Raw genomic sequence first — 19117 nt, 5'->3', positions numbered from 1 at the left:
CTAAGGCCAGCTTTCCCAGAAGACTACTATAGCAGCACTATAATCCAGATTGTGTACTGTTTGCTCGTCAAAAATGTTTCAAACAAATCTGAATCAATGGAGTGAACTGTAACAGATCATCTCTTTGCTCATGTGGCCACTGCTTTTGATCCATTTTTAGTAATCTTAAGATTGGATGTATTGTGTTTTCCAAGCACAATCTAAGTAGAATAGCAGAGATGGGAAACAGCATCTAGTAAGCACAGGAAGGCTTCCTGAACTGTATGTCAGTTAATTCAATACTATTCAATGAATATTTATAAATTAAGGAAAGGCAGGAAACAAAGGGCCATTTTTTGCAATGTAATTTGAAAAGAGAGGTAGTTGCTTCCTAAAGACATTTTGGGAAGCTGTCCTTTAAGTGACCATTTCCAGTCTGTGGAACGCCAAGTTGTTAGGCGTGTGTGAGTGAACCCACGGCTCCAATGACTGACAGGTATCCTGTTGTCTAGCGCTGTGTCTTCCTGTCTAAAGCACCCACTGGCAGGACACTTCTGTAACTAATCCACACAAATTCATGATGAAATACCTGCAAAAGTACAAGTAAAAGTCCAAGAAAATGCCAAGCACGTTCTATTGTTTTACATAGAAGTGAAATGAAGTACTGATTTTATGTTTGCTGCTTCACGTCTGGAGAAAAGTTTGCATGTGCAAAACCTTGTGTGTTTTTTCCAGTTTTAGGATATTGATCTAATAAAAGGTGTTTTGTTTATTTCTGCTATTTTAGCTTCTTGTAGCTTTGTTTTCAGCTCTGTAATTTATTGCTTAGCCTTTTACTTTGAAAGAATAAGCTCAACTTATTTTTGTCACCTTTATACAGGTGACAACGAAAGGCATACTGGGCACCTGGACCTCAGAGAGCAGGGAGGTCCCTGGGACAGTCTTGAAAGTCTTGCCAGCCACCTTGCTGCTCCCGACAAGCTGCAATGTCTTGTCTCCCTGAGCTGCAAGAGCTGGTAACATCATCGTATGTTAAACTGGTGGAAGGAAGTGTCTTCTGGCAAGCACCAGTGACACCCTTCTGCAAGAAAAAGGAAGGGGAAATGGCTCTCTAAAGATGCATGAGACTACAGGCAAAATCTTAGCTGCACTTAATGGCAACTTTGCTATAAATTTCACTGATAGATTAAATAATCGTACTATTCATAAAGTCATACTACGTAATAAAAGGCATAGCACTGCCACTTTGAGTTGCCCATTGGTTTATTTGTCTTTTGGACTTGTATTAAGACAACAGGGAGTACATAAAGACAACTGAGAGGATAGCAAACTGTTTCCCACAAAGCTTTAGTGAGGTGAACGAGCATTCCTTAGTGAGGTGAATAAGCATTCTTCTATTTAAAGAGATCCTTTTCCTGTGGAATTGGTATTAATTGTAATATAGGTGCTATTTCTAGTGGAGGAAAGCCATGGGATTTTGATTTTTTTCCATAATAGTAATTGCAGTAACAAAACCAATTTGTCAAAGTATTTTCTTTCTCTTCACAGTAGTGAAGCTCCCTGTTTTATCTTGTTACAAATATAATTATTCTTGCGAATGTCCAGAAGCAGTGATACAAAGGAAAGTGTATAGATTTGGATTTTAATGCTGTGTGTGTTTTTACAGCCTTTTGTGTTCCCACTAATTTACAGGATGGTGCTGAAGGCTTAGAGGGCTCCAAGAGTTCTTCCAAATATTTGCACAAAGATGAAAATCTGGAGGTAGACTGCACATAAGTTTGGTATTACAAACATAGTAGCATGTTCATCTTGAAGACTAATTTTCCTTAGTGCTAGTAGTTTAAATTGTCTTCTAAAAATCCAGTCTGCTTTAAATAAGTGATTCTGAGTACATTTCTGAAAACTGACTTTTGCCTCAGCATTTTGTGTCTCAGGAGCTAGTTTAAATGCAGGCGTCCATATGGAAAGTCGGTCATTTTTCTAGCCAGGTAGCTTACTTTGTTGTTTTTGATAGTAAGTAGAATGGGAACAAAGTGAATTATGTAATCTAAAAATGACATTTTCTTTAGGACTAGGGAGCCTAGCAAGAAGTGCATTGGCAATCAGAAGTTGTTTTTCCCGGAGCCACTTAAAACCTGCATGCATCTATCTATGGTTGGAAGTGAAAAGTAATGTATTCCTCCAATTTGCAAGAAAATTAAAATGTAAAAGCTGGTTTTTAATGACATGTGAGACCAAGCCAGCGCTTTCCGTGTCCACTTGGAACAGGTTTCTCTTAATGGAGAAAATCTAAGAATAAAAACCTTAAGAGCTGATAGGAGGAAACAGAAGAATAAAAAGAGAGCCGTGATATCCTTTTGCCCATCAGCTAGGGAGCACTTCACTGGGTATGGGGAGACCGTTAAGAGCTGCTAGTATGTTTTCAACTGCTTCCTCTGTTATCATGTAGGTGGCCTTGTCTGTTTTGATGCCAAGGTGAGGCGTTATAATGACGTTCTTTAATTTTAACAACGTATGATCTCTGGAAGAAAGGAAAAAAGAGATAGTTAAGTTACCTACTGTTGTTCATCCAAATAAAGAGGAGTCCTACTTTGGCTTTTGCACTGTATTTAAACAGAAAGTTAATTTAATATAAATTTACAAGTCCCACTTACATCCACAGAACCTGATCACCTGTGTTCAAGTAATTTTGGATGTTAAAAGTACACGTGAAGAGTTTATACTGTGCTCTTTTGTCCGGAAACAGCCTTTTGCCATTAGGCAGCAATTTGAACTCTGTCAGAAGAGAGGATTAAGCCCTCCTGACACATTAACCCTACACAAGGCTCTGAGCTGTAGTTACGTATGTAGACTCAGATAATGGAGAGTGATGTCCTGGCACACCAAGACCAAACTCCCCCCGACCCACAATGCAGCCAGCACAGCTAAATCCATGAGGCACCATGCTGGTAAAAGAGGTGTTTTTTTACAGAAGCTGAGTAGCCAAGAGATCTGCAGCACTTCAGCCTTGTGCTGGGGAAACAAGCCTGCGGGGAGGGGACACCCTGGGGCAATGCAGCAGGTCTAGGGAGGGATGACTCAAGAGGCTTCCACCCATTCAGGTAAAGCAATTTGTAAGCGAAGCACTGCTGCAGCTCCCCATGGTGATTCTGGGAGGGCGGTTAATGCTCCCCTGGGCACACAAGCCCCCTCCTGCTGTTTCCCGGCGCCCAGGCTTCCCTTTGCCCTGTTATCAGATCCAACATCTGGGCTTGCATCCCATTCGTATTCATGGCACTTTCAGGCAAACCTCCACCCCAGGGGAGGGCGAGGATGCCTCTGCCAGATGCCTGCCCGCTGCAGGGATGCTGCCTGCCTCTGGCCGGGCTCACCCATCCTTTCTGAGAAACAAGCAGAGATGGCAACCTGGGCAGTGGCTCGGGGTGGGTGACATCCAAAGCTGCGGCCCTGATAACACCGGTCTGCAGAGCTGTCACCAGCGCCTCTTGGTCAACTACTGCACCTGGTTTGGAATAAGAGTGTCTCTGAGTGCCATTTGCAGGTAACGCTCTGGGGGTGGAAAGAGAAGAGAAGGGGAGAGAGAGGAATTTTCACCACGCATGATCAGCTGTGCGGTGGATGCAGCATGGCGCTGCGGGTAACGCACCGGGAGCTGGCTCGTACTTTCTCGTCAGGCCAGTCAACGGTTGTGGATGGTACCTCGGCTGATGTTAATGAGAGTAGCCGTGGGCTTCATCAGCTCCATCTCTCTTTTCCCGATCAGCTTGTGCGTCTGAGGTGTCAGGCTCACCACCACCATCACAAAATCTGCCCGCTGGAGCAAGCCGTCTATCTTTTCGCAGTAAGTGGTGCCGACAGCTTGCTCCTCTTGCTCTTTCCTGGTGGGGAAAAAGAAGCGTCACGCTGTATTTCAGGGCATCAGTCACGAAAATATTTTCTTCAATGATGTCACTGGTATACAAACTAAAGGATCTGATTATCACATTCACGTAGCAAACAGGTGGCAAACAAAGGTGAAGTTAGTCTCAGCTGGCTGTTTGGGTCCTTCTGGAAGGCTTCGAGCCCTACAGCAGGGGACGGATTGCATGCCTGCCTCTCAGCCGCTGCAGTGCAGGGTCCAGGGGCTTCTTTTAAAGTCTGCAGGTGGACTAAGGCCAAGCACCGGCACCGATGGCAGCACACGGTCCGTTCTCCAGGATCCCCCGTGGGGAAAGTGCACCTCACAGGATGCAGTAATCGCTCCAGCCAGAGCAGTGGTATTCACCAGAACTCATCGGTGTGAGCTCTGGGCATGCTGGTGGTCCTCATCCTGTTGGCATCCTCCAGTCAGCCCAGCATTTTCTGATGAGTGGAATCAGCAAGGCAGCTCTTTGGCAGGCTGCCGGCTGCCCCAGGACTTTCACAAAATAAAGTGTTCAACACAAAAAGTTACCAAAGTAGGGAGAGATTTTTAGTTTGAACTTTTCACAATAAAAAAGAATACTTGCCATTTCTCCTGTTCTTTGTACATTTAGCTGCCTGAACTTCAGGAACTAAAGAAGCAATGATAGGCGATTGTGCGTACAATCTTCTGCTCCTGATTGCAAGAGAATGGCTTTAATTATCTCCTCCCTAATCTAGAAATAAAGAAAGAAGTCACACTAAGAAAATAACTTCAGTGTGACTTTGGAGCATGTGCCTCCTAACTCATGCATTTCATTGTTTTCGTTCAGTGTCCAGGTCAAAAACCAGAGATTAAGTGGGTAAAGAACAGACTGGAACTACAGCCAGTTTTGCAGCATGCAGAGTGCACCTCACTTCAGCACATAAGCTTGAAGTGCAAATGTACTTTAAAATAAGCAGGTTTTTAATTTCTATTGCACTGTGCTTTGATTATTCATCATAGCACTCTTGCATAGATATTACTTTAAAGACTGAAAAGTATTAAACAGAGGGAGTTAGTGATGAGCTGCAGGAAAAAAGAAAAGTATTTCTGCCTTATTTTCTCTTTTTTGTGGTTTATGAGGAAATTCTGAAAGATCTTAAGGAGGGTGTTCACTAATACTTTTTTTAATGTGAGTTTGCTCAGCTGTTTTTGTAATTTCTGAAGTAGCAGGAATGCCAAGCAAGGCTAGAAATTTCTGGCCTCATCCAGCCTTGCGATTTGGTTAGGGCTAGCTAGGGCAGTCACCCTCCTTCTGCAGTCTGCATATGGAGAAAATCACTAAAAGCCACATGTACTAGCACTGCAGCTCCTCCCTTCAGTCAGGGAGGAGGAAAGTTCTCTCAGGGTAGATTGTGGTTTATAGCAGTAAAAATTTGCTCTGCTCGTTGGCTGCACCTTGCCTGATTGCAACAGCCTCGAGTTATACATGGGGATCTTGCTCACCTTTATATTAGAAAAGCCCCTGTGCTGCATCTCTAACAAGGATCATATTCCCAGGTACACAAGTTAGGAGGGGCTAGAAATAAAGGGTGAAATCCAGTTAAATACTTGGCAAAATTCCTACTGGTTTGAAGAGAAACAAGGTTTTCTCAAGAGCAGCTCTCAAGTTAATCAGTTTTAATATTGAGCAAGCTATACATTTCTTAGTTCTCCAGTCATTCAGTTTCAACAAGATCATGCCTGAACTTTGAAAGATGGGGGAAAAATAAACAAAAGCTAGAGTTATGTGTCACTATAGTAAGATATGATAAGAACAAAAAAGGTATAAGCTTGATTTTCCGTTTTCTGTTCACATCTCCAGGAAACCTTGGAATTTCTAATATAAAACTTAATTTAAGTTTCCAAATGTTTAATCACCAAGTAATTCCTTACAAGACTGATTTGAGGCAACTGCTCTTTTTTTCCCTTTTGTTTTAATCTCGGCCCTATTCCCTCATTTCTTGCTATATTTCTGATATAACTCCTTGAAAAGGAAATACTGACTATCTAAAAGGGAGTTTCTGCTGTAATTAGGGTGAAGACGTATCTTTACCTCCGTGTCCTGTTGTGGTACAAAATGTTCATTTCAAACGCTTTGGCTCTCAGAGCAATCTTATACCCGATGCTGCCCATGCCAATAATCCCTAGAGTAGCTCCAGTAACTTCAACTCCCAGAAAATCGGCTTCACTGTACTCCATACCTGAAGACATTGCAATGTGATAGCCTGCAAGAAAAACACTCCAATATGAGAAATGAATGGGCTCCCACACGGGGGAACAAGGCAAAAGAGTCTGGGCTTGCGCTACTATAGCGCACTTTTAACGGTTACAAACAGACAATTTTAAATAGCAATTGTTTTTGTAATGTCCTAGGTGACTCCCTAACATATCATCTTTCCCTGCCACCTGTATGTGACATTCCCATTTATTCTCACCATACTACAAAAAGCCTTTTGATGTAATCTCCCCTAAAAATCCTTTTACTGCTTTAGACTCATAAAAACATTGCCATGTTCTGCATCACCAATCAAAATAATTATTGCCAGTAACACTGCAGAGTTTGGAAATGTCATGTGGAGAATAACACCAGATGTTGGTTTTGCTATTTAGAATAATAAGAACTGGTTTCCTGTTCACCTCTGCCACTCTCTTGGAAAGAAAAGTGTGACTTGTTTAAAAAACACTAGTCACTAATTTCCATAATTATCTGTTAAACCTACAAGAGTTTGGATAGTTTGACAACACAGAAAATATATGCACAGAGATGGCACTTAATAGTCTGCTAGCAAGGTGACACGCTTCTGATATTTCAGTCTTCTGATATTGCCAGCTCTTCTAAAACATAAGCAGAATATTGTGAAAGTATCAAAAAATGCCTCAGGGTAAAACGCTCTGCCAAGGCACAGCTAACAGAAATGCCACCAGGCATAGTTTCTGTAGATGGGAACAAGAAATTAATCTCCCTTTTAATCTGTCTCCTCCTTGTGAGGTAGAAACAGATTTAGGGGGAGACAAGTCTCCTTTGAGTTTCTATGAATCCTGTGGTAGAGCTGACAAATCAAAGGCAGGTAAATTTAATAGAAAAAATCTGGAGGGTCTTCTCCTGAAGCAGGAGGCATTCTAACTGAGCCAAGGGTAGGTCTATTTGGGGAAATGGCAAGAAAAAAATGTGGAAGAAACTAGAAAGGATGCTACTAGCAGAAGCTGGAGCAGGCTGCCTTGTTGCTCTCTAATGCCCCTTAAATTCCCCAATTCTGCACCCATCCCTTTCAGTCCCTGAGAATATGCCCATGTCCGTGTCAGCCCCAGCTTTCAGCATATACCCTTATTCTGCTCCATTGTTGCCTCCCACACTCTAATTTCTGCTGCCAGCGTGTGATTGCAGCGTTCGTCTGATCTTTGGCATCCCTCACTTTTGGTCAATAGCACTGTAACGCTATCACATCAAGAAGCACGTCCTATGTCAGCCAAATGTCATAGTCACCGAAAATGTGCTGCTGAAGAAGGTAGTGACATTTAAAGTTTTCATATGTAGGAAGTACACTTCAGTGTATTGTTCATCTGAAACTGTTAAACTAAGTCTACTGCTGTATTTATTCTAAAAACTAAATTCCAGCTTCTAAACCCGCTTGGTCCATAAAGCAAAAAGCTGTATTTGAATCAAATGTGATTCGATTCTGCTCAAATATTTTCAACCCAGGCTGGTGATCTGTGAAAACTAAACTTATATGATCTTATTTATACCTGGTTGAAATATATGTTTTGTATGTTTGTGTATAATGTAATAATTTAGATATATTTATGATATATAAAATATATGAAAATACCGATTATTCTGTTTGCCAACCCAACATATTTAGATTTTCACATTTTTTGTGAAACTATGTGCCCTACAGATAACTGTAGAAAAAGTCAAATTAATAATAGTAGGTAAATCTTGTATAATTTTTAGAAGCCACAAAAGAATTAAGATGTTACCTTCCACTAGTCTTCTAGCAGATGCCAGCAGCAAAGCCATCCCAGTATCTGCTGTGCTGCTGGAAACAGCACGTGGAGCATTAGCCATCTTCACACCGAAGCTAGCGACAAGCTTCAGATCCAGGTGATCCATCCCTACTCCTGAATTCGCAATCACTTTCAAGTTTGGCAGGCTCTGGAGGAGCTCTTGGTCAATGACTGGTTTGTGCCACCACAAATAGATCGCTTGGACCTTTTTACTCATACGCTTTCTGTCTTCAAGAAATTCCTTCATGGTGATGAGGTAGAAATGTTTCTTCAGGAATGCCACATGGCCATGCAATATCCCATGTTTGCCACTGATTTCATTTACCAAAAGCCCAGGTAGCTCTCCTTCTCCCATGATCTACACAAAGAAGAAAGACACAAAGTGTCAGAAGAAAGACGTATAATTATTTCCAGACATTTTAAAGAAGAATCACTTTCATGTCCTGTTTCGTGACATCTACGACAAAAGATCCTATAAACCACATATTTAGCTAGGGAGATAAACAAACCAAGGCAAGAAAGCAGCTCTTTTAAGTATACTACCAATTACACACACACATATTCACACGATCAAGTCTGAGCAAGTTCTGTCCCTCATGGTCTGTAAGGTCTCGTATCACTGCCACCAGGCTCATAACACAAAATTATTTCTCATTAATTACTTAGTTGCAGACCATCAATAGTCTGGTGCAATAAATCTCCTTCCTTACCCTGAAATCACAAACTGCTGTGTTTAAGTAGTTAAGAAAAATGTTGGACCAAATCTAGTTTGAGAAAACAAATTGCACAGCTTCACCATGAACTTTGTTACCAGGTTAATTTTTAAATGCTTCATTGCAGAGACTTTTGCAGCCTCCTGTCCTGAAGAGACACCAGTGAATTCTTAACTGCAGTGCCTTCTCCTGAGGCTATCATAAGTTAACAAATTAATAGATGCTTAGGCAAGTGTTTTCCAAGGACTTATGCACTCAAATTAAAACATGCGTTTTTTTGCAGGAATCACTGACCATCTGTTTGTGGTTCCCAGAGGGTCTGTGAATTGACAAGTTTTGGGTTTTTTAATAGACTATTTACAGCTACCATTGATTTTCCACAGGAATTTTGGGAAGAGCTGCGGGGAGAGCTGTTTAAGGGCTGAAGATCTTGGAATCCCCTATAGCAATACTTGCTGTTGTCTTGTTATTGCAATACTTGTTGTCTTGTTATTGCAATACTTGGTGTTGTCTTGTTAGTAGTATTTCACTATTTGCATCTGAATGTCTAACTCTTGGCCTGTCTACACTTCCTGTACTAAAACTTCGTTTGACCATCCCTTCAAGAAGCCTAACCATATTGCAAAATAATGGAAAGGCTTCCTGATTTTATGGAGGTGACAAACATTTTGCTGAATTTTCTGACTTTGTGGCTTGCTCATAGGAAAGAGAGTGTAAGAAAAAGCTTGGCCTTGGGCTGCAAGTTAGGACTGACTACGAATTTTGCTTTAGGCTGTGCCCTCACCCATGTGATTTCAGTAGTAGATCTACCACTGTTTCATGGCCAGTCAAGATAAAAGCATCATTTTCGTCTGCATGGAAGAATTAAATCTCTTGGTATTTACTTTGGTTTTCAAAGGATCCCCTCAGGAAAATCAAAGATACTTCTTCAGTGATTGGCTTTGCTTTGCTTTAACATGTAGATGAAGCAAAGCTCTTCTTACATTAGAAAACCTTAGGCCTACAATAATTTCAAAGGAGACTGCTTTCTTCATATATATAAAAACAGAATATTGCAATATTGGCTGAAAAGTGTTTCAGGATACAGCCAAATTTCTGCAGGCAATTACTGCTCAATTCACCCTTAATATATTTGAGAGTGTTACACAAACTGCTTGGTGTACTTGCTTATCATTACGTAGCAGCCAGTACTGGGAAGAGAATACAGGTATTCATTGAAATAATGGACTGAAGATATCAAAGTGCATAACTGCTCAGTTTAAAATCTTCAAACAAGTCCCTTTTATTAGTTCCACTTTATTTTTCAGAATTGTAAATAACAGTACAGATCAAGTCTAGTGAGATGACAGCTTTACAGTATCATGACAAGAGCAGTGCAGGAACAGGTTGGTTTTTTTTAGTTTAAAAGTGGTACTGTAAGAAATAGCGCCTTCCCACACATATGAGATTTACTGATATCATCTGGCACACATCATTTGGGAAACACTTCACTTGGAATGGGTTGGCCATTAAGAACAGCCAGCATATTTGTTATTGCTTCTTCTGCCATCATACGGATAGCTTGGACTGTTGCAGTTCCGATGTGAGGGGTTATGATGATGTTATTTAATTTTAACAAAGGATGATCTCTGTAAGAAACAGAAAGAACAGAATGTTTTACACAGGGAATTTACTCTGCAGCTATCCCATGTTAGTTGTTAAGAACTGTTGAGATAAAAGGGCCACAAGCACAGAACCAGCAGAAAGCTGTGGGAAGCTTGCTTACCCATTTCTTCTTCGTCTCTATTGGTCTCGTTGCCTTGCCTGTCAGTTAGGCTGGCAAAGAACTGACAGATGTGGGAAAGGCTAACAGTTTGTCATTTATTTATGACTGTGTGAGACAGGCTGAGGTTTTGCCCTTAAACAGTGAGAGAGACTCCCCATGGAGATCAAGATTATGAGCACACTTTTGCACACAGTTTAAAACATTTCAGATTAATAGAATGGAAAGCAGGTTTCTTTACCTTGGCAGAGGCTCAGGGTACGTCACGTCCAGAGCGGCAGCCCTAATAACCTTATTCTGGAGAGCTTCTACCAATGCATCTTGGTCAATAACTGCACCTGCATGGAAATGAAATCTTGCTATCGTGATGAGTTAATGAACATGTTTTTACCTGGCAGTGGGGAAAGGTCTCAAGGGTCTAGTGAGAAAAATTACAGGATCTTCATCTTGTTAGAAAGTAGAATGTCTTTCTAATAACCATTAACCAAACAAAACAGAGATTTTATTTATTAATCTTTAGTTAGAGGAGGATTATGGTCCACTGTGTAAGGCTTTTCCTGGGATGTGACCGGTTTCAGTCTTTTCCTCATTTTGACACTGACTTCTTGTATTATTACAGACAAATCATTTAATCTCTTCAAGCTTTCCACTCTTTTATCTCTGCTTTCTTTACTGAAACTATAATCTCTCTCGTATGCTTCTTCAGTGCCAACAGATCTGTAATCCCATGTGAAGTTTCTTTTCTACATAGCTGTTCCAAATGAAACTTAGGTTTCTCCTTGCACCTCATTCATCATCGGTGATGATAAACCTTTCAGTTATTTCCACTAAAAAAAGCTGTCTTTAGGATAAGGCTAAAGAGAACAGAACATCTGCTGAGCATCCCTAAATTCCATAGGACCTTTGAACACATAGCATCTGATCTATGATAAGTCATTCATTTGTAGACTGCCAGCTACTTCATGACTCAAACAATACAGGGATATCACAGACTGAGGTTGGAGGGGGGAATGTCAACACAATCAGACAAAACACAACCTTAACTGTGGAGCCACAAACAGTGTTTTTAGATCATCCTACCTCGGCTGATGTTTATAAGAGTAGCTGTGGGTTTCATCAGCCCAAGCTCCTTTTTCCCAATCAGTTTGTGAGTCTCAGGAGTCAAGTTCACAACCAACATAACAAAGTCAGATTGCTGCAGCAAGTCTTCCATCTTCTCACAGTAGTGGGCACCAACTGCCTCTTCCTCCTCCTTTCTTCTGAAGGAAAAATGCACACCCCCCCAAACTGACACAACTACTTCTAACTGGCTTTAACAATCAATCAACCTTAGGAGAGATCAGGAACAGGACAGAGATCAAGAGGTTTGAGGCCAAGGTAAAGACATTGATAGGTACAGACGTTGGAAGGAGGTAGGAAGCATGTGGGCTAGAGGGAGCAAGAGGCTAGAGGAGTGGTGGGACACTGAAGGTGTGATGTACGTGTGAAAGCAAAGCACGTAGGCAATATTAGGTATAGGAGGTTGGGGATGCAGTCAGACCCCACTCTCCTCTCGTCTGTGCCAATCCCTGTAGAGTCTCTCCTTGCCTGACATGTGAGTTAGGACTTGGGGTGGAAAAGGAATGAAGGGGAAGCGAAGTCTGAAAGAAAGGGAACTATGAAACTAACAGAAGTTAAGACCCTTGTCATCGGTGCCGGTGTGATGAGTGATCTGGCTGGGCTGAGGAGAGGGGTGACTGGCTGGGTGGGCCAGGGATGCTGCCAGAAGCCGTAAGAAGAGTCTGGCAGGACAGGGGACACAATGAGGGCACAAGGCCTCGTTTGCTTGGACAACATCTTCAGAAAGGTTACGCGGCCCTTGTTCCAACTGCTAGTAGCTAACCAGGGCCCAGCGAGCGCAGGAGGCGAGGGGGAAGGGAGCAGTAGGGAGCCCAAGGGAAGAAGCAGCGGCACGCTGGTGCTCCTCATGCTGCTCACAACCGTCACAAGTGCCTAGGAAGACTGGGGACACAGCAGAGCTGTGGTTTCCATCACGGCCCCCTGACTCATTACATGCAGAATCCAAAAGTTTTTACCTCCGGTTCCTGTTATGGTACAGGATCCTCATATCGAAGGCTCTGGCTCTCTGAGCCACTCTATAACCAATGCTGCCCATCCCGATGATCCCAAGCGTCGCTCTGGTTACTTCCACTCCCAGCCAGTCAACAGCAAAATACTTCGTGTCTGGAGAAACTGCAATCTGGCAGCCTGAATGTAAATACATGCTAAATGGGTACAAACCGACCATAAACATAGGTTTGGGGGAAAGAAAAAGTTTCTCACCGTCACAGTGGTAGGGCTCTGGAGCACCCCTTAAACAACATCCTTGCTAATTTTGACCAGTTTATGGAAGAGCCTGGATGGTGTCATTCCCTGCAGCCAGGGCTGGAGCCAGAAGCACAGGAGGGCTGCCAGGTGGGTACCGTGCTGGGAGGAATGGCTCCTCAGGGAATTAACTCTTCCACGGTTGGAGTATTTTCTTGAAAGTTTAAAAATAGCTTCTTTCACACTTACCACCGCGCAAGCATTGACTTCACTTTTTTTTTAGCTGGGGTAAATCTCACCATCTCTCTCCTGGATCACAACCCAAAGCAGCCCCACTGCTTGAATGAGGGTGACGGTTGCAATTTCCAGCTCAGCCACGGATCTCTATGAGCTTTTATACAAAGAACTTGAGGTCCAGCAAGATGCAACAGTGAGAAAACATCACGGGGAAAGAGGTGTTATTTCATGCTCAGGGGTGCAGCAGCAGTGACAGAAAGACTATGAGTCCCTCAAGACGGAGGCAACTTCTTGTGATAGGCTCTACTGACACCTTCCTTCCCCTGAAAGGCATTGCGTAGCAAGGGTATGTGGGGAAAGGACCTACTTTTAAGGACACAAACTAATGTTGGTGGTACAGTTTGGAATAACTTTGTCAAAAGGATTATCAGCTATTTTAATAATAGTGATGATGCTCTTCTAGAAATACAGCGCATTGGTTTAGAAAAACTCTTCACAGAAGCAGGAAAAAAGAGAAGAGTTACAGTAATTACTGCTCTAGAGATGGGGACATGGCCATTAATGCTTTGTACCTTCCTGTAGCTCCTAACACTTGTTCCAAGGGAAATGGAGAAGTGGTGACATTTGATTTGGATGCATTTTGTATTCAGTTTTTACAGCTATAAACAACCCACCCAGTGAACAGCCAGAGGAGAATTATGCCCCAGACTTCATTCCGAACAGGATATCCCAAGTGAATTTAAAGTGCATAATTTAGACAAAGCCCTTACTCTTGTCACCATCGCCTTACGAAGAAGCAGGACATAGGAAAAGCAGAGGCCTCTGAAAACGGAGTCCTCAGAAATTTTTTTCCCCATGAAAGCATCCCAAATATTGATTCAGACAGATCATCTGTATCATAGTAAAAGTGAGATATGTCAGAGAAGTAGCTAAGATCCAGGAAAATTTAAAACATTACCTTCCACTAGTCTTCTGGCAGAGGCCAGCATCAAGGCCATTCCTATGTCTGCTGTTGGGTCCGCCACGGCATGTGGGGTGTTGGTCACTTTTACCCCAAAGCTAGAAATCATTTTCAAGTCTAAGTGATTGACTCCAACCCCAGAGTTTCCAATTACCTTTAAATTAGGCAGGCTTTCTAGAAGCTCTCGGTCAATAGTCGGCCTGCACTCAAACACGAAAATAGATTGGATTTTTTTGCTCATTTCTTTTTTGTTTTGAAGAAATTCCTTCATGGTGATAAGGCGAAAGTGTTTCTTCAAAAGTGCTGCAAGGTTTTCTAGCACACCATGAGTTCCTCCTATATCCAGAATCAAAACCCCCGGTAACTCTTCTTCTGCCATGACCTGCAACAGGGGAATAGAAGAAATACTCCTTTGTTTAGGAGAACACCTTTAAAGGAGTGATGCTGTAGTGATCATTTAAATTCACACCTGTAAAACAGGAAACTGATGGAACTCAATACTGCTCTTAACGATACAGAATGAACCCACAGTCACTTGGTACTAGCGTGGTGCATCAGACAAATTCCCAGTATTTTCACTAAGTGCTGATTTACTATCACAGCACCTAGACTACAGCACCAAGGAATGTCCACCCCCTTAGATCTAAATCCAGTCTTCTCAAATAGTTTCATTTTAGTCCTGAATCAATATTGAATTCATACAAATCTGGCAGCTTCTCAACCTTATTCACAAATTAATTTCTGTAAGCAGTGGTATGAAACAGAGGCCAATAGAAAGTTACTCGAAGTTTCTTGCCTATTGATTACGGTTGGTGAAGCCACAGGTAGTGTAGGGAGGCACTGAGGCTCAGATGGGTCTGACAAACATCTGTGAGGAATTGTTTAGGTCTAACAAATTCACACGATGAAGGGCTACCTTTGGACAGCTCTGACACTGCTTGCCTTCAGTGTTTTAAACATCCAGATCTGTACCTGAACTTACCTCCCAAGAAATTTAGCACACCCATGCCTATAAGCTGAACCAGTGGGGAAGAGCACTGGAGGTGATACTGTAAGTCCCACTGACAACACGGTCCTTCATACTAGAACTTTTCCCCTACGCACACAGTTCTGAGCCCAGTCCTCTCTGCAACACTCATGCCAATGTATTGTATCCTGCAATAAGATAGGGGCTCCACAGATAGCCACATGCCTAATTAGAGGCAGTGGTTATTGACAAAAATGGTAGCTGAAGATTTGCTGCATGTCTTAACAACAGTCATGCCCAATTTCCTACAATTCTGTTTGCTGTGCTCCACTCACTTTAGGTCTCTATCCCATACTGTGTCCTAGGCTTGGGTCCAGGAAACCTGACGTTGTGCTAACTGAATCAGAACAATTTTCCACAGCAGTACGCTGATTTATTCTGGGCACACAGTGCTGGGCAGAGATTTCCTGCTGCTTCAGTCCTCTCACACAAGCTTTCAGTAAGTAACCAGAATTCAAACCTGTGACAAAAAGGTGTCAATGCAGATTGGTAGTTTCTGTCAAACTGTATTTACCCTCATCCTGAGCAAACTCAGCCTTATGCCAACTGCATCTATTAAATGCCTTCAATCTCGACACCAGTAATACTGCTTTATCCTGGCCTTGACCTGCATTTCTGCCTCAGTTCCAGTCTGCTGCTGTACATGGGCTAGAAGGGGCCTCCATGTTAGGACAGGTCTACAGTTCACCACGAACAGAGTCTCTGATAACACTAACTGGTTCTGAACAGCAGCAAACAACGCAATGAGATGAATAGTGCAACCATATTGCAAAGGAAGACCATGTTCTTAAATATATCTAATCTACTTCTTGCCAACTGAAGCATTTTTGAACCCTCCCAGCCCCATATGGTTGTGAAAATTGTGCAAATTTCCCCAGCTGTAGTCTGTATATTGCTTAGAGTATCACACAATGTGACCTTAGAAGGATGAACTAGATTCGTCCTCCAGATGGAATGAGGCATAGAACAAAAGACAAGATTTGATGTCATATGGTGACAGCATTGTCCAGCTTCTTGATGGTCACAACCTGATGCTCCTGCAGCAACTTACTCAGACTGGATGGCAACTAAACCTTATGCTGTTAAGTGATGGAAGACTGGGCACCAGACATGATGAATTGACTGCAGAAGCCAGTAACGTGGCACTGTATTACATCATTTGCCTTCATCACTGCTTCCTCCTCCATTACAAAACACCACTCACAAAGGTCAGAGTCAGACCTGCGTTCATTTTAGAAGCACTTCCTGAACTTCACAAGCAGAAAGGTGATCCACGAGGAAGCCACAGTACAGTGCAGTGCAGCAAGAGCTGGTTTAGCTTTAAACAAACCAGCTGGTGCACTACAGACAGGCTAGTCACATGTAATTAATCTTTTCATTAGCATGGATATGCTGAGTGCACCACAACTTCAGCCACGTTTGATGCGCGCGTGAACCACTAATAGACTGCAGCTTTGGTTCGAGAATTGGGGTTCTGCTAGTACCAGGTACAATCTTAAAAAATTACATTGATACCAGTAAACTAAAAACACTTCAAGGAACCTTGCAGAGGGAAGGGGCCTCTCCAGATACCAACCTTGGTCTGAGGAGCACTTATTGTTCGTCCTCCAGCACTACTGGGGTGTGTCTTGTACCTCTGTCTATAATCCACACTTCTCCTGTGACAGCAATGTCCATGAGAAGCAATAGCTGGATGAATAAATTCATAAGCCAAATTTGACTGGCCAGACATCAAGGGAATCGGTTTTAACAAACTGAATGCTTTGCTCCTGAGCATAATTCTTCAGTTATCAGATGTCTTGTCCAGTGTGCTAAATGTGACACCTGTTAAGGATATGACAATTTTGGTTTTGGACTAGTATCATCTGCAGTGTCTCTAACTCTCTCTTTTTTTTTTAAAGGTGTGTCTCCTCACATTTTCTATTTCCCTAAGATTATCTGCTTCCGTGTATGTACACATCTATAATCATATGTAACACATTGATGTAATGTATCTGTACTAAGTTCTGGTCCTCGCATTGCAGAGAAAACTTTGAAAATATGACTCAGATCGAGACAAGTGGGCAAATAAAAAGGACCACACTGAAGTATTAACTTCAGTGCTAACTGAAGCTGGCCTTGTTTCTTGTGTGGAGCTTGACTCACTACTTCCTTGCAGACTGGCACTGCTATACCACTTTGGACTTAGCCAAATCATAGCAAAACAAACCCACGTCCTTCTTCCGAGCTCTGTTTCAAACTAATAGCACGCGTTACCCAGAATAAGTTCCTCCCACTAGCTTCTCTATTAAGAAAAACGAATTACCTGAATAACAACCAAAGAATTAACCAGGGCTGGTTTCTTTCTGACGATGTTTTTCACAGCTCCATCCTAGCTCAGCTGGAAAAGCCTTCAGCTCACGGTTCCTGCTCCCACCCGGGTGTACCCGCTCCAGCTCCCTGCAACCCTCCCCCCGGCCCCGGGCTACCTGTGTCCAGCTCCAGCGGCGAACTGGGGGGGTGTGTGTGGGGGGGTCCGGCACCCTGCTACGGACCCGGGTTTAACTCCTGCCCTGCCAGCCGCGGCGGGGAGGTCTCCGGTAACGCCGGTGAACGCTTCCAGGGAAGCCGCGGCACGGCCGGGCTGCGGTCCGCCGGGGAGGGGGGGGGTGCCGGGGTGTCACCGCCCGCTTCTGCGGGGACGGCTGACGGCGGGGTGCTTTGGTCTGAAATGGCTACCTTCTTCTCTTCTCCCGGCACTGAATTTTCCAGAAAGGAGATAGCGCAAAAGGAGGGTTTTGGTAGTTTTTGGGGGGAGCGCCGCAACTCTAGGGGAAAGTAGTTTGGTGCAAATTCAGGCTGCTGTTCCACGACTGCTCCCCACAGCCCCAGCTCAAGCCGGTGTGGATTTTTTTGGAGTGGGAACTATGCTTTTCTCCCTGTCTGCTGCAAGCTAGCCTTTTAAACGAGCGTCCTGTGGAGAACAAATAATGCCTTTCAGGAAGTGGGAAGACTGCCCTGGGACGCCCTATCTCCATGGCAGCTCGATTCTGAAATGTAATGCTGAAATGTCCTGGTTTCAAAACAACCAAAAACATTTACCCAGTGTGTTCCAAGCACTGGGATTTTGACTGCGAGAGATGAGAGAGCATAATGGTACTGAGGTGCGAGAACAGCCCAGGGCTGTGCAGCGCAGCTCCCACGGGCAGGGTTAGCTCTGGGTGCTGGGTGCATGTCCTGGTTTCGGCTGGGATAGAGTTAATTGTCTTCCTAGTAGCTGGTACGGTGCTATGTCTTTGAGTTCAGTACGAGAAGAACGTTGATAACACACTGACGCTTTCAGTTGTTGCTGAGTAGTGTTTAGACCAAGTCAAGGATTTTTCAGCTTCTCCTGCCCAGCCAGCAAGAAGGCTGGAGGGGCACAAGAAGCTGGGAGGGGACACAGCCAGGACAGCTGACCCAAACTGGCCAAAGGGGTATTCCATACCGTGTGATGTCACGTCCAGTATATAAACGGGGGGGGGGAGCTGGCCTGGGGGGGGGGAATCTCTGCTCAGGGACTAACTGGGCATTCTGTTGGTGAGCGGGGAACAATTGCATTGTACATCACTTGTATATTCCAATCCTTTCATTATTAGTATTGTCATTTTATTAGTGTTATCATTATTAGTTTCTTCTTTTCTGTTCTATTAAACCATTCTTATCTCAACCCACAAGTTTTACTGCTTTTCCTGATTCTCTCCCTCATCCCACTGGGTAGGGGGGTAAGTGAGTGAGCAGCTGTGTGGTGCTTAGTTGCTGGCCGGGGTTAAACCACGACAGAGCATCAGGAAGGAATACAGAAGATGAATATGCAGTTGTGACCCGGCTGGTTCAAACATACCTGCATTTTGACACAGCACTCAAGCCACAACTAGCACCGGCTCAAGCATGAAAATGTTCATTGCTGCGGGTTAATACAGTGACAGAATCTTCCATAACCAGGAGATGCATGCAGCCGCTCACTCTGTCGCAGGATCCCCTTGATCAAATCCAATGGAGGCACAGCGAGTGTTTTAACATCCCCAGAGCGGTCAGCAGCAGACGTTTCGGAGATTTGGGCTGCGGTGACCTCCGTTCCCTCCTCCCGGTGCCACCGAGCAGCACCCCGCGGGCCACCTGCGCCAACCGCCGCCGCACGGCTCCACGTCCCGCTCGCGAGGGGAGAGGCCCGCGGCCCCGGCCAGCAGACGGACAGCACAACCTG

At 43.6% G+C, this 19117-nt stretch overlaps 2 protein-coding genes across 9 annotated transcripts; both read right to left on the bottom strand.

The window, feature by feature from the left end:
- Positions 1–1230: 1230 nt before the first annotated feature.
- On the bottom strand, positions 1231–9760 carry LOC115353024 (probable 2-ketogluconate reductase). 2 transcript variants are annotated; one of them, XM_030041950.2, is made up of 6 exons: positions 8447–9760; positions 7862–8246; positions 5937–6108; positions 3679–3857; positions 3385–3481; positions 1231–2500 (listed from the first exon to the last, which is right to left on the bottom strand). In XM_030041950.2, the coding sequence occupies exons 2-6, from the start codon at positions 8241–8243 to the stop codon at positions 2344–2346; spliced, it is 987 nt and encodes a 328-aa protein (XP_029897810.1). In that variant the 5' UTR covers positions 8244–8246; positions 8447–9760; the 3' UTR covers positions 1231–2343. The 2 variants fall into 2 exon arrangements, with proteins under 2 accessions (XP_029897810.1, XP_040974284.1); XM_041118350.1 differs by having other exon boundaries at positions 8599–9760.
- A 117-nt stretch (positions 9761–9877) lies between these two features.
- On the bottom strand, positions 9878–17928 carry LOC115353023 (probable 2-ketogluconate reductase). Of its 7 annotated transcripts, XM_030041941.2 has the most exons (8): positions 17435–17925; positions 17361–17404; positions 16469–16716; positions 13863–14247; positions 12439–12610; positions 11444–11622; positions 10605–10701; positions 9878–10229 (listed from the first exon to the last, which is right to left on the bottom strand). In XM_030041941.2, the coding sequence occupies exons 3-8, from the start codon at positions 16667–16669 to the stop codon at positions 10073–10075; spliced, it is 1191 nt and encodes a 396-aa protein (XP_029897801.1). In that variant the 5' UTR covers positions 16670–16716; positions 17361–17404; positions 17435–17925; the 3' UTR covers positions 9878–10072. The 7 variants fall into 7 exon arrangements, with proteins under 7 accessions (XP_029897801.1, XP_029897803.1, XP_029897800.1 ...); XM_030041943.2 differs by having other exon boundaries at positions 11444–11619; positions 17361–17928; XM_030041940.2 differs by having other exon boundaries at positions 17361–17925.
- Positions 17929–19117: the final 1189 nt, after the last annotated feature.

The sequence above is a fragment of the Aquila chrysaetos genome, chromosome 18, assembly GCF_900496995.4.
Source record: "Aquila chrysaetos chrysaetos chromosome 18, bAquChr1.4, whole genome shotgun sequence".
Lineage (NCBI taxonomy): Eukaryota > Metazoa > Chordata > Aves > Accipitriformes > Accipitridae > Aquila > Aquila chrysaetos.
This window is presented reverse-complemented; position numbering and strand designations above follow the sequence as displayed.